At 40.4% G+C, this 14,845-nt stretch overlaps 3 protein-coding genes across 3 annotated transcripts; all 3 read right to left on the reverse strand.

Moving 5' to 3' along the window:
• Nucleotides 1-85: 85 nt before the first annotated feature.
• hoxd9a (homeobox D9a) lies at nucleotides 86-1,600 on the reverse strand. Its single transcript, XM_076103563.1, has 2 exons — nucleotides 1,027-1,600; nucleotides 86-518 (listed from the first exon to the last, which is right to left on the reverse strand). The coding sequence occupies exons 1-2, from the start codon at nucleotides 1,598-1,600 to the stop codon at nucleotides 274-276; spliced, it is 819 nt and encodes a 272-aa protein (XP_075959678.1). The 3' UTR covers nucleotides 86-273.
• A 2,077-nt stretch (nucleotides 1,601-3,677) lies between these two features.
• On the reverse strand, nucleotides 3,678-5,890 carry hoxd10a (homeobox D10a). Its single transcript, XM_076103574.1, has 2 exons — nucleotides 4,684-5,890; nucleotides 3,678-3,946 (listed from the first exon to the last, which is right to left on the reverse strand). The coding sequence occupies exons 1-2, from the start codon at nucleotides 5,429-5,431 to the stop codon at nucleotides 3,678-3,680; spliced, it is 1,017 nt and encodes a 338-aa protein (XP_075959689.1). The 5' UTR covers nucleotides 5,432-5,890.
• A 3,517-nt stretch (nucleotides 5,891-9,407) lies between these two features.
• On the reverse strand, nucleotides 9,408-11,025 carry hoxd11a (homeobox D11a). Its single transcript, XM_076103585.1, has 2 exons — nucleotides 10,218-11,025; nucleotides 9,408-9,643 (listed from the first exon to the last, which is right to left on the reverse strand). The coding sequence occupies exons 1-2, from the start codon at nucleotides 11,023-11,025 to the stop codon at nucleotides 9,408-9,410; spliced, it is 1,044 nt and encodes a 347-aa protein (XP_075959700.1).
• Nucleotides 11,026-14,845: the final 3,820 nt, after the last annotated feature.

Consider the following 14,845-nt stretch of genomic DNA (forward strand, 5'->3'; position numbering starts at 1 on the left):
CAAGGGAGGCTCAACAAATCTGACAAACTTGCTTTTGCGGTTGAGTGAAATGCAAAACAGGGGGAAATATCAGATGAATCTGTATTTTGACGGATCCAGTCTGAATGTCACAAAGACAAACTCCTGCATATGCGATTTCGAGGCAAACACTGTATGACACAGACACGCAATATTACTCTAGAGGTTCTAAAAAAATAAAATGGCTACCGATGCTCCTACCAAAATGAATTTAATTGTTCAGATGGCTTCCAAATGTGTCAAAGGGCAGTGATTTCATAGCAGCTCTCTGCCGCTCCTCTCTCTGTTCATCTTCTTCATTTTCATCCTCCTGTTCTGGAACCAGATCTTCACTTGTCTCTCGGTTAAACTGAGTATGCGGGCCACTTCATAGCGTCGGTCTCTTGTCAAATACATGTTGAAGAGGAACTCCTTCTCCAGCTCTAAAGTCTGATATTTCGTGTACGGGCATCGCTTCTTTCTCGTGGAGCGTGCGTGAATCCAGTTCGCTGCAGGGTTGTCTGAAAAAACAGATACAAGTAAAACACACGTGATGAGGATGTTTATCGTTTTAAACTTCATTAGTTGTTATCAAATTGGGGTTCGGGAAGCTGTGAGACACATGCTGTCTAGGAAATGAAAAGCAATATCAGAAATTGTTTAACAACGTGTTGGGGGACACGGTGTTGTTCAGACAATGCGCAAAGATTGATATATATGGCCTACATGTTTTCCTGTTATTACTAGGTAGAATAAGGAAGAAAATAACACCCAGACATATCTGTAAAGTCCATCTCGGGTAAAAATCTCATCAAAAAGGAGCAACGTGTTTCTATTTTGGGTCCTGTGACATGAAAAACTTTAGGATCCGCTGTAATAACCCGAGCAGGGCGGGTTTTCCCCTTCCCTAGCCAAGCTATAGCAGCCATACGAGACACTTTTATAGGTTAGTAAAACCTCCGGTTTTACACACCCAGCTCGTACAGTTCTTACGGTTGTAAATCAGGAGTAGCTATTTCGTTTACTTACTTGGGTCAAGTTGTTGTTTCTCCTCTTTGGGCTCGCTGTGGATCGAAAGTTCACTTCCACTGTGCTCTTTGGTCGCTTTTTCCTGACACTCCGATACTCCGCATGCGAATTCACCGGCGAGCGGCCGAGCCTCTGCCTCCAACGCGTCGCACTCTGTAGCTTTCGGTGGCAAGACCTCGGGCTTTGTTCCGTACGAGCGACTGCTGGAGTGAAATCCGGCGAACGAAACGTGGTTGGAGATGGGGTCCATCCAGGAGCGGACGCCCACATATCTGCCGTCCGAGGCGGGGAGATGAGACTGGTGGTGGTGGTGGTGGTGGTGCATGTACGGATGATAAATTCCCTGCGGGTGAACCGAGGACCACGACGACGAGAAAACGGCGGACTTTGGTGCAAAATGGCAAGAGGCGAAGTCTGCGTTGTCCCCGGCACCTGACGGCCTCGGGGTCACCGTGTGCGGAGCCTGAATAAAGCGAGCACCGTACGCATCCTCCGGCTCCTGCCCCATTATAGCGTCCACATAGCAGTTACTGAGAGTGCCACTGGAAGACATTTTTGATCTCTTCCTACTCATATAATAAGGGTTGAACTGTTACGGGAAGCGTCCCTCTATGAACAATCATAGTATTTTTGCTGGCCTGCATCTACAGGGATTGGTTACATGGATCACGTGGTCATATTTACCAATACAGCGAGTAAATCAATCCTGCCCTTGCTCTCTTTTTTTCCCCGTCAGGTTTAATTTAGCTTTTCATTTCACATATAATAAAAAAATAACCCTCAGATGTGACTGGGGGAGAAAAAAGTCGCTCAAATGATCAAATGAATGCAAATGTCTATGTGTTTTTTTTTGTTTTGTTCCTCCTCATGTGCGGTGGCTGCAGGACGCTGCAACAATACAAGCAGCTTAAAAAAAAGGATTAAGACACATTCATCTCACAGTCCACCAACACCCTGCATCTTAATGTTGGAGAAAACTCTCCTAATATCATCCTGATACCCCCAATGCTTGTAAAATGCTTTATAGACTTACGGACTCCTCGTAAAATAGATGTAATAACATGTTGTAAAATAACAGAAGCCATTTCCGTTCACAATGCGGTGTATCCTTTGTTATTATTCGGCGACCAAACATTTTTCTGGGTTGGCTTGAATTTTAAATGCTGAACCGGAAACGGCAGTTGTGAAATTATGGAATTCATTCAAAGGAGGGCAATAATGTCTTTATGCATCAATAAATGTTTTATGAGGTGCGTGTGATTATACATGCCGTCAATAAAAGAAAAAGAAAAACATAGGCTTGGAGAAGTCCGTCTGTGTGTTGCTGTCTGAAAGGTGTAAGCTCATTTTAAATAGAGGCTACATCTCGCCTATTTTAAAGCAGCAATTAACGTTTGAGCTGCTTATAAAAAAGAGTTTGTTGACCTTCAAATATGTTCAAAATCTAGGTCAGATCTGCAGACTGGATCAGACTGACAGTGACGTATCATTTCATCACCGATAATCATAAAATAGGAAGTTAATCTGTACAATGAAAAGTTATTCTGTACAATGAAAATAACTCCAGGCTGCTGAGGCCTGTGTGGCACAGACGGAAGGCAGAGCCGAGACTTGTTTGTGAAACTGTGCTTGAACATAACAATCCCGTCTGATGGTTCTTCTAGGCTGTTAGTTTAGTCACAAACAGAACTAAGAATCAAAGCACCATGTTTATTTCATTACACGACCCCCGCCTCTTTGCGTCGCTCTGCTGCACTGGTTGTACACAGAAAGGGACATTTTGTGTTGTCTTGTGTTGATTTTGTTTTGTTCTTAAGTTCACAATTAGTCTAGTTTTCAGTTTGCCTTCGGGGAGCTGGAATGTCTTTGAAAGCATGAGATAATAGGCAAACTATTGTATCACAACAACTAAAAACCGCATGTGTTAAAACTGCTGGTATAGCCCACAAACTAAATATTTGAAGTGAAGCTTGTAAGTTCATCGTCAGCTGCAGTGAAACAATTATGCTCGAGTTTAGTAAAACTACAAACGCATTAGGGGTATTTTTGGAACACAATTTCTTTTTTTTTTGCAGTAAAGTGCAATAGGCTCGTTTATTTATTTTCTCTTCCTCTTCAAAGCACTTTAAAGCAAACTAATGCCTGCGTCAATGCAGATAATACCGAACGTCTACAGTGAAATAGCAATGTACCTGAAGTAATTGAAGACAACAGACTTTGATAGCATAAACAAACAAAACAAGATTATTTTACAATTTATTGCAATATACATGCACAAACATGCAATGAATTCACAGATTAACATTGTTTTCCGCCATAGAAACATTTCACTGGCAAATGGCTTGCACTTATACTGTAAAACAAATGTTGCACGACAACGACAATAAATGTGCTTTCATGACTGAAAATAAGAACTCTTTTCCAAACGCAACACAACAGAACATCCACGTCTACTGGCTAAAGGGAAGACATGCTTCTCCAATAATTCAAGACCCAAAAGTGTTACCCTGTGATGAAATAAAACAAACACACGACGAATTGGCTTATGCAGTCACAGTTTCGTTGAAATTGAAGATAAACGTCTGATGCGGAAGCATCAAACTGAATGTGAGAAACAATAAAAAGGCAGCTAACCACGGATACATGCAAGCTCACGAAAAGGTGAGATTTGAGGTCAGTTCACGGATGCGGTTTTCTCTGTTCATTTTCTTCAGTTTCATCCTGCGGTTCTGAAACCAGATCTTGACCTGCCTGTCGGTCAGGTTGACGCCCCTGCTGATCTCTAGGCGGCGCTCTCGGGTCAGATACATATTGAAGAGAAACTCCTTCTCCAACTCCAAGGTCTGGTGCTTTGTGTAGGGACATCTTTTCTTTCTCCCACTTTTTGCAGTTAACCAGTTGCTCGTCGGGGTGTCGCAGACTGCAAAGAGATTAAAATCATTGACAGCTTTCAGTATTTCAGAGATTCAGCTTGGACTAACTCACCTGCTGCTTTGGATTTTACCTCTGGGAAATAACACATATGAATATTTTCCCAGAATAAATACCATGCAGGGGATGTTATTAGTCACGTAGACAAGACACCACTAATGAAATAGAAATATAATTAAACAACCCCCAACTGATCAAACCGCGCACCGGAAACACATCTTTACACAGCTTGACATATGATCAAAAACTATTATTTTGTATCAAAGATTCAAATGTATTTACATGTTTGATTACATTGTTACAATTATCAACCTGAAATAAAATATCAAACTAATTGTGTCATGTTCTAAAGACAGAGGCTCAACTATCCTGAATGCTGCAAATGCACCAATTTTAGAAGCTCCTGCAATGATTAAATTTTGCATTTATGCAACAAGTATATGGCAAAGATTTCAGGTTCTGAAAACCGTGCAACATGCCCAAATATAAGACAACAAAGTGAAATGTTTTTTTAATGCACATTATTTAAATATCTAAAGAAAGAGGAACACAGACATGCTGCATGGTAAAACCATTCTCTGTTGCCCATTACTGCAACCTGAGAAAGACTGTCATTAAACATTACGACTTTAGGGTTGTTTGTGTTTTATACTTGGTTTTATGATGCTGGAGCCTTCTCAGCACTGCAGCGACACAAGATAAAAGCTTTCATTATAGCCAACCCACCTTTTCCTTCCTTCTGTTGCAGCTTCGGACTGGACACAGAGGCTTCCATGTTGCACTTTTTGTCCCCGGAGCTGGACTGGGGATCCGGACTTTCTACGGGGACCGGTGTCCTTGAGGTCTCGTGGTTTTGCGGGACGTCCTCGCTTTTCTTTTCCACTTCTGCACAATTTGAAGGCGCCGATGAGGGCTGCGGTTTCGGGGTGACCCGGCTGAGCTGCGTCAGTGTTTGGTTTGGACTCGGCGGCTCGTGGCAGTAGTTTTCCTGATGTTTCCCATTCGCATAAGTTTGACTCAGTCTGAAATAGCCCGGAACCGGGATCTCGGGACCATCGACAGGACAAGATTCGGAAATAACGTTAGAATATGCGGGGAGCTCTGTCGAGCTGACTTTTTGTACTCTCTTATCGGAGTACATGCAGCAATTACTCTCTTCCTTTATGCTCTGTGAAAATGTACAGTTTGACATCTGGTTGGAAGGCTGTATTCTGCAGGGTCTATTCGGATCAGTCCAGTTATCTATTTGAGGTATGTACGAGTGGACATTCATGCCCATATTTTGGTGGTTGACCTCCCCTCTTTTGCCGAAAGACGGCAGGAGTCCACAGGTTTGCATTCCGTAAGTTCCCATTTCTGAGGCAGACGGCATATACATGTTGCTGCTGGAGTAAAAGCTGTCCGACCTGCAAGCACCAATTAAAGAGTCCACTAAAAATGTATTTGCCGCAGGAGAGCTACTGGGAAAGGACATTTTGGGGGGTTAAGTTCTTTAGAGGAGAGAGATGTCCTTTGTAAGATGACATATCTAGGAAAAACAATCTCCGCGTAAGTCAGGATGCCTCCCGACCACATGACAAGCCCACCAATGAGATTTGAAAATGGCCTTGAGACGCAGCCTCCTCTCCCTGCACACACACACACACACACACACACACACACACACACACGCACACTCGAACTGCGGATGCAGACGTGGTCAACAGCGACACCTACAACACGGACTTGAAATTGGTTTACAGGCTTAACATGAGGCTGTTCAAGCAAACTGAGAAACAATCGCATTTAAACAAAAAAAAAAAAAGACTATTTGAGTTACATCCGGATGTAGTTCACCTTCGCGTGGATCTTACGTATGTAACACGTAAAACATATGTGTGTGAAACTCAATGAAATGTTTTCAATGAGTTAAACGCTTCAAAGGATACGCGCGTCTTTGTGTAAGAGACATGAGTGTGTGTGTGTGTGTGTGTGTATGTGTGTGTAAAATGCTGCTTAGCGCGTATAGGGGACAACTGCAGACCATCCAAAAGAATGTAACCATCTCTATTGAATGTATTTTTTTAATCAACCATTCATATCAACAGAGTCCACATATTTGCATATATTTACTGTCTTGAATATCGTTGAATTAAAATAAGAAATAACAGTATAATAAATACACATTGTTAACATAATATCTGCTCTGTCAAGCTCTCATTATTTCAGGGTTTAAGGGGTTTGTTTTATTTCTTGCATTGTTTTTTTTCCTGTTGATATTTTTCAATATATCAGCACCAACCTATTCAATGTAAAGACAACGGCCACTTAGATTTCCTGCTACATGGCAGCATCAAAATAAATAATCTAGAAGGTAAAATGTGTTCCCCATCCACACATTTAAATTGATAAGCTTCCATAAGCTCTGTGTGCATGAAGGTCAACTTCATAACCTTGCAAGGATTTACCTTTCAAATAAATTCCACTTATAACTGATAGAAAACTGGTCCTTTATTATTTGCACGGATTATTAAGCACAATATATTTCATTTTATTCACAGGTATTTCCGATGTTCAAAATAAAACCCTGCTGGTGTACAGCCTGGGGATTATTCAACTCGGGGCTCCATTATTTTAGTCTACAAGGAAGTCAAATGCAAATGTTTGCAACAGTGTGCCTGTTAAACTCAGGGGGAAAAAACAAAACAATTACATGAAAATATCCACCAGCCACAAATATCAACGACCCACAGGTCTTTTGCAAATTAAAAAAACGCAGTAACTGCAGCTTTAAATAATGATATCTTTGGTATTTATGTGAAAAGCTTTAAATAATCCTACACATTTTAGAGAGGCTGTGTAGTTCTGTCTGCAAGGCTCTTAGATATTTACATTTGGTGGTAAATTTAATCACATAGTATGCAAATCATCTCGACATCACAGACAAAATAACGGCTCATTAACCCAAATTTAATCACTGAGTAAGTGTTCAGTTATTTAAAAAAAAAGTAGCCTAACAGACACCTCTAAACACTGGCACCATTTTTGTTTTAATAACCATGTTTCAAATAATGCAATTTTTAAAGGGTAATGTTGGTCTGGTTTGCGTCTCATGTGACGCACTGGGCTGAAAGAAAAACTTTACTCAAATATGGAGTATATTCTTTAAGTACAATCAGCAATTCATATAGCAGAAAAATGTAGGCTACACAAGAACCGTCAAAGTGGAAAAGAAATTGGACCTCGGGTTATGTAGTAATAATAATAATAACAATATTAATAATAGAAGCAATAATAATCTAAGGCAAATACTGATCCACTTATATTTCAAACATAACGGTACAGCACATGAAACTAAAAAGTATAGCCTGAGGGTATAGTTAAAAATGACACTGATATGGTTATTATCATTATCATCATTATCATTATTATAGATTCAGGCGAAAACGTTGTAGTTTTTTGCAGCAACACTTATATTTTTAAAAGCAAATAGCCAGACGATAAACAATAATATAATAACAGTTATACAGCTGTAACAGGAAATATGAAGCACATCAATAATCCTCCACAATGCCAGAATATCTGGAGTAGAGACAGATTTCAATGGCCTATAAGGTTGTGCTGCCTTAAATCTGTATTTAAAAGGTTCAGGTGACAAAGACACGGAGTTGAAGTATTTTTATTTAGTTTGTCCTTTCAAAACACTTGAACATGACTCTTAAATGTACTTGCCGTCTGGGAGACAAGAGTCACATCAGATAAACGGCACCGATTGAAATAAATAATGTTTCAGATTAACTGGGTTTATTTTCTTAAGTAATCTGTAGCCTGCACTGTTGAATGGTTTGATACACTAAAATAAGCGATTTTTGGACGTTAAAAAACAAATCAACAAATGCAGGCCTTGAATCGGTTGAAAACACTAAACAATTCGGGCCACTGGATGCAGTTGGAATTGAAACTAAAATGTAAACAAAACCTGTGTTTAACGGATTATTCCTCCACCGAATGATTTGCATGCAGGTTAGATGATGAATTTGGCTGAATTCTGCGTCTCCACTTGCAGCCAAAGCTGCAAGTCTGCCCTCATGTGGATACACCGAGACTATCTACACAGTAGGTAGGGTAATTTCACTGTAGGACATGATGACAACCCAATTAAACGCTTAATGAAACCCCAGTTTTCTATAGCCTTTTTGGGAAATAACCGTTGATGTGATGAACCGCAAATGAAATAAACATTAATCTCCAACTACTTTTGTTTTTCACAGAGGACGCTGGAAACAAGAGTTGCGATTGTTTCTGCACAAGTGACAAATAATCACATGAATGATCCACAAAGTGACTGTTTGTGTGGAATGAATACGTTTATTTACTCCGTTCTTTTGATTACAAAAATAATAGATATACAATACGCTGCTATGGTAAAGCAGCCTGGGATCAAGTGGAACTGCACACAGATGGACACGTTTCACCTGCATTAAGTCGGCATGGAAACGCGCTTTTTTCGACAACAATTATAAATCTTTCTTTCCCCTTTGCAGCAATTTTAGAGGCGTCAAAGCCACATTTCGCCTATATGAGAATCCTAGAAAAGCAGATAAACTTAAACATTACTTATCCTGTCATATAGCGGTCCTTCTTAGAATATCCTCCATTTTATCCCAGCCAGCAACTTACAAGTGCCCAGAGATGCCAAAAGCAGCTAAATATGGACGGGAAGAAATCTCTTAAATTCTCTAAACGTGTAGCTTTGAGACAGGAAAGAGCATCAGAGCTCTTGTGGTCTGGGGGTTGGGACACCAAAGTCCAATAGCCCCCTATTTAGACATTTACAGCTACGTTTATTATTCTGTCTAGACGGTTCAATGTTTAGTAAACAACCCAGTGTTTGAAAGCAGAGGAAATAACACGACATACATTTCTCCATTGATGAATATCGAGAAAAATCGCCCTTTGCTCGTGTTATGTTTGTGGACTTGGTTAAGTTCATGTGACAAGTTTCGTGACTATGATACAACATTTGTCGTGTCTACTTTATTTCACACCACAACGTGCATTACATGCGTCTTATAAATGGACATTACACAAGGAAGAAGCCTACATACATTTGATATAAATAATATGTAAAGCACATATTGCTCTTTGCTGGGATATTTGCTGCCAATAACACGAAAGTATATGAACACAAATAAATAAATGCAGAAATTAAGAAAATATGACATATTGTTTTTTTTCCAAATGCTAGATTTATGTTAAAAAAAACTGTTTGAACAAGATGATGAATGTTCAAATATGGCGAAGGGACCAGTCTTTAAAACATGTGTGTATAGCTCCTATTGTACTCGTGTGTGTGTGTGTGTGTGAGTGTGTGTGTGTGTGTGTGTGTGTGTGTGTGTGTGTGTGTGTGTGTGTGTGTGTGTGTGTGTGTGTGTGTGTGTGTGTGTGTGTGTGTGCATCAACGACAGGTATCAGAATAAAGGATTCCCAGTGAAATACTGTAGACGGTCGCGGTTGAGCTTTTTCTCTTTCATCCTCCTGTTCTGAAACCATATCTTCACCTGCCGATCGGACAGGTTTAACATCCTGGACAGCTGAAGCCGCTTCTCTTTGTTAATGTACACGTTGAAGAAAAACTCTCGTTCAAGTTCTCGGATCTGGTATTTGGTGTAAGGACACCTCTTCTTCCTGGATTTGGTTGATGAAGCTGCACAACAACAACAAGAAAACGGAAAAAAATATATAAGATGAAGTTCTAAAATGTTGACTATAATGCAGTTAACAGGTTGAAGGTTGCATTTATTTATGTAATTGATTATTTCTACACAAAGGCTCCTCGCTGACGCACATACACACAATGAGATTAACAAAAACAGCTGATTTTCCATTCAAATTAACTGAACTAATTTGTATAGGACAGTATATGCATGGTACACTATTGCATTCCATAAAAGTGTAATGCCTGCATAACATTACCTATAAACCAATATAATAAACTTTAATAAAACGATTTTCTTGAACGTATCCATACAAATCACTTCCAGCCACACTGTCTAGTTATTAGACACAAGGCAACCTTTAAAGTATGGTTTACATAACGGGTTCCCATTGTAAATACCTTTACAACCGTAAACTAAATCTTATTGGGATATAAAAGCGTTTGCATGCATATAAAGAGCCACATAACCCTGGACGGTCTCGGTGGTTGACACACGGCAGTTCAGACAGCCTATTGTTTAACGTGCACATCTTATATCCGAGACAAAGAGGCAAATACTCACTCTGTTGGTTCTTGTCGCCGCAGTTGGAGGATGAGTCCTCGTCGACGCTCCCGCTCGGGTCAGCTTTGTCCTGCTCTAGTTTGGTTAAAGCCTGATTGTTATTCACAGCATCTGTGGGAGCAGCAGAGTCTGTCTTTTGTTTGGGGAGCTCCGCGTTGGGCTTGTCCGAGTTTTGACTGTCCAAAAATTGGTCGAAGACCTGGGGAAGAACCCCATTTCGGCCGACACCGTTGAAGAAATTGCACGGCGAGCTCGTACCACCGTGGTGACCGTACAAAGACTCGTTTTTGAATATCACATCCGCCCTGCTGCTGGAGGACTGGATCAAGTCCCGGTGCATTATCTCGTCCGTTGAGTAGTAAGACGCGTAATTGCCCCTGTAGTGCCATTTGCTGGGATGGTCCAGTCCATAATCCCTGAACGCGACTTCTCGGACAGGTTGGACTTGGGCAATGTTGGGCGAATAGGGGAAATTAATCTGACACGAAGTAGTCTGCGGTAAAAAGGAGGAGACTGATGTAAAATCTGGCGTCGAAACGTAATAAGTACAGCTCGGTAAATACATATTTGACGCACAGCTGCGATCATCGTATTCCGTCATATCTCTTCTTCCCCGTTTCCTCTTTGCAACAGAGGAGAGGAATTGGCAGCTTGGCTGTGTTAAACTTTGTCCATCTGTAGCACCACAGGCGCGTGGAAAGACCCCGCCAGGGAGAACAAATCGGAAACGTAGGCAGACCTGCAATACATCTTGATCGATTCTTGAGGTAATTGTGTCATGTGATCCAGCTAAAGAATTATCATACATCAATATCAGTCATTAAAAACTGTCCGGAGAAACTCATGTGAGCGCATACCAGGGACTCCATTGGCTCCCTGGCTGCAGAGGAAACTCCTCTCCAGCCTTCTTGCCCTATAGCTCTAGGAAAAATTAATTTGTGAACCACCGCTGGAATATTTAATTGAAAGCTTTACAGCTCCATCGTCATTGTATAATGACATGTAATAACATTCACACGCGCTCGAATATGCGCACTTTGGAGTAGGTAACGTGCTTTTATAATAGTTAGGTTGGAAACGTAGCAGTTCAGCTCCTCATGTATTAAAGTGGAGCTTGAGGAAAATGGCACCAAGGCCACCGTGCATGCACTTTCGCTGCACCACAAGCCTGTGTGATTCACAAGCGACTCATTAAGTCACTTTTTTATGCAAATACATTCGAGGGTTCATTAATCACTGCGCACCACGATGGTCGGAAGAGATTTAAATACACGACAGGGAAATATTTGAAGTCATCGTTGGATACAATTGTATTGGCCTGCAGCATGCAAGCAGGCACAGGTACCACAGAAGAAATAACGAGACCACAAATTGACTGCTTTTATACATTATTGTATGAATTCCACGGCGAAGCATGGATACAAGCCCATGTGGGACTCAACTTTGAACTCTGTGTTAGAATTGTGAAACCTTATATATCCTGTTTGCTTTTTCATTTCTTACAGCTAAATAAAAACTGCGGATGAACGAGGGCGAAACCAGTTTAAACGTCCCACAGTATGCTACTGCAAAATGCAGGAACGCTGATTGTGGATGCCACAAAAACATAAGCTAAACCAATCGCGAGCATTAATCACTGAGCACATTTAGCATGGCCAAGTCCAAAACAACTGGATTTGACCGTCTGCGGTCTAGGTGATGTCCAGCAAGCATTCAGCAACAAGCCTCTGTTACCAAGTCATTTTATTGCACGAAGGCAGCCATGCCTGCAGAGTTTAGGTCCCTCTTCTCGGTGGAGATCAACGGAGTTAAAACACTGGTAAACGGATACACGTCGGCAAGCCTCCGTCAATACTTTCGGTTTGCCTTTGTGAGTATGATTTGCATTTTCATACGATATTCTTTTACTCGTAAGAAAATAGAAAAGGGAAGAAAGATAGTTAAAGACAATCTAGTAGTTCACAGTTTTTGCAGGCCCAATGCTGGACCTAGAACACCGAACTATCATGCAAATTGTGCAGATCCAGTAGAAACGCAGCTATTTGAAGGCCAGTATTGTAGTCAGAGGACAATTAGATTGTTCAGTACTTTAGGTCTGAAGGTCACGCACAATGTGGAAATACCTCAAAGGCGACTGGGTTTATTGTTATTGGGGGTAAAATCAGCTCTGTGGTCCGGTGCTCTTGTTTTCAACCTTTACCACACTTCATGTTAAAACCACTCACGCCATGCAAGCCAAACCAAGTCTGTATTTATTTAGAAAAAAAACCTAACAACTGAGCAGTTCTTCAACTAATTTATCCTGCGGTTGAAGTTTGAAGATTGCAAAGATACAGCTTTAGACATCACCGACAATCAACAGTGTCATTTTAAATAATGTAAGACTAAATTGCTTCGTTTTCAAACAAAGTAAAGGCGACCTGTTGCTTCTGACTTGGGACACTGTTTCGTTTAGATTGTGGCTGCTATTGTCTCCAATTACCGGTTTGCTGTGAAGCATTTTGAAATGTCGATATAGCTATTAGTATTATCATTATTAGTTCTCGATCCGTTTTGCACTTTTGGATTAAAATATGTGATTTTCTGTGACTGAGACGAAAAAAGTATTATGTTCACTTGAACATTTCACATTTCCATCTTAAAAGTTACAATTAAAGGTTTTCAGGGACCAAACTTGAATTCAACTAAAATTGTCCACTACTAGAATTTCACCAAATATAAATGGGAAGCTACTTTAAAATGTCCATATTTAGTTGAACTAAATTCTACATGTTGATAATTAGCTTGGTGCTAATATTGTGGCATATAGCAATGCACAGCCTAACTAACTAACTAACTTGACCTTAACTTTGTTTGGGCGCCCCCACGATCTGAAGTTGCTACGCTGTGTGGCTGCATTTGGCAGTAAAGCAATAAAGCAACCAACGCTGAAGAAAAACGTTGCGTATCGAACGCATAAACACTCAGTGTAGCCGTTCAGAATAGTCTGAGCAATAAAAACTAATAGGTGAAACATGTGTGGGAACGATTTTAAGGTGAGAAAAAAAGACAAACCTCCAGTTGGGACAACAGGCCCGCAGCGTCCGAGTTTGTTAATGTCGATTGTGTGCAAAATAGTATTGAAATTATAGCAAGATTGCACCAATGACACACTAGCCAGAACAGATCTACAAAAGAAAAGACCAAGATAAAAAAAAAACTGGCATCTGTGACAGTCACTGATGGAAGAACCCTCTCTTCGCTTTTCATTACAAATGACTGGTTTGAAATTTGACTCCTACTTAGCCTTTGATATGACTGAAGTGGTGAATTCTTGTTGCAGTGATGCAGCGATGATGACGTGATAATGATGCAATGGGAGGGTCCATAATTAGATTCACTCTCATGTAATGGTGCACGTACATTACTGGCTATGTTGGTGGTTGGCATAACTTTTTGATCGTTGACTTTAAACTCAGTCTGACCACCTGTAACCTGTAGGTCTCAACGTTGTCATAATGTGAAAACTACAGTGAAGTAGGTCAATATAAACAATGACACAGCGAGATATGCACATACACACACACACACACACACACACACACACACACACACACACACACACACACACACACACACACAATACGCACATAATATACAAGACTGTTTTTGGTGTGCGTAAAGTTCCACTAAATTAAAGGATTCATATATGTTCTTTGAATTACACCAGATACATTTGGTCATATCCACGGTAACCTCACTCTGTCATGTGGAGGTTTGCCTGTGTGTGTGTGAGTGTGTGTGTGTGTGTGTGTGTGTGTGTGTGTGTGTGTGTGTGTGTGTGTGTGTGTGTGTGTGTTTTGCTGTGCTGCTTGTTTGTATTATTTCTGAAAGGATAATGCACATTAACCAACATAAGCCACCATGTAAATAGATTTGGCCATTCAGGCTAATTCTGGCAGCGTCTACGATGAGTAGAAAAGCTAAACAGAAGCAAGTGACAAATATGAAAGAAAATGCACATATGTTAGTAAAACAATACTATTTTGGAGTATTTGTTATAAGTTACAACCAATACGGAGGATGATTCAAACATTTTTGTGAAGCAGTCGGTGATTTTGTTCTGCTGCCTGTGAAAATATTGTATTTAATGTCCTGTAACCTTTAAAGCCGCTTGAAATAAGTAAAGAGACATTTACTACAGCGTTAGCTGAATGCAGACAAGGACGTGTCATTTAAAGTGAGTGGAGGATTGTTTCAAGATGATATTAAAGTGTCATAGCCTAAATGATAAAAAATAAGTTTCTTCGTGCATCATCGCTTTATAAAGTGAGGAGTATTCAGTTTATCGTAAGTAAAAGGTTACAGAACACGCATGCTGGTCTTTCCATCACTGCAGGCAGCCAAAAAACAACAACATTGAGGTTTCCAAAATAAATATTCCAAAGTAATACCTTTTTTAGTCTATTTTTTAAATCAGTCAAATATGGTGGAAGAGGTGCAGACTGTTGCACATTCAGATTGCAGGTACATATAATGATCAATAGGTCCTGAATGAGCATGAATACGTATCTCAACAAACTTAAACCGTATGCCATTCAATACACTAAAACACAAAATTACTCACAAGATGTACAATAACTCGTCTT

The sequence above is a fragment of the Anarhichas minor genome, unplaced genomic scaffold (genome assembly GCF_050575085.1).
Source record: "Anarhichas minor isolate MPS153535 unplaced genomic scaffold, ASM5057508v1 ptg000004l, whole genome shotgun sequence".
NCBI lineage: Eukaryota > Metazoa > Chordata > Actinopteri > Perciformes > Anarhichadidae > Anarhichas > Anarhichas minor.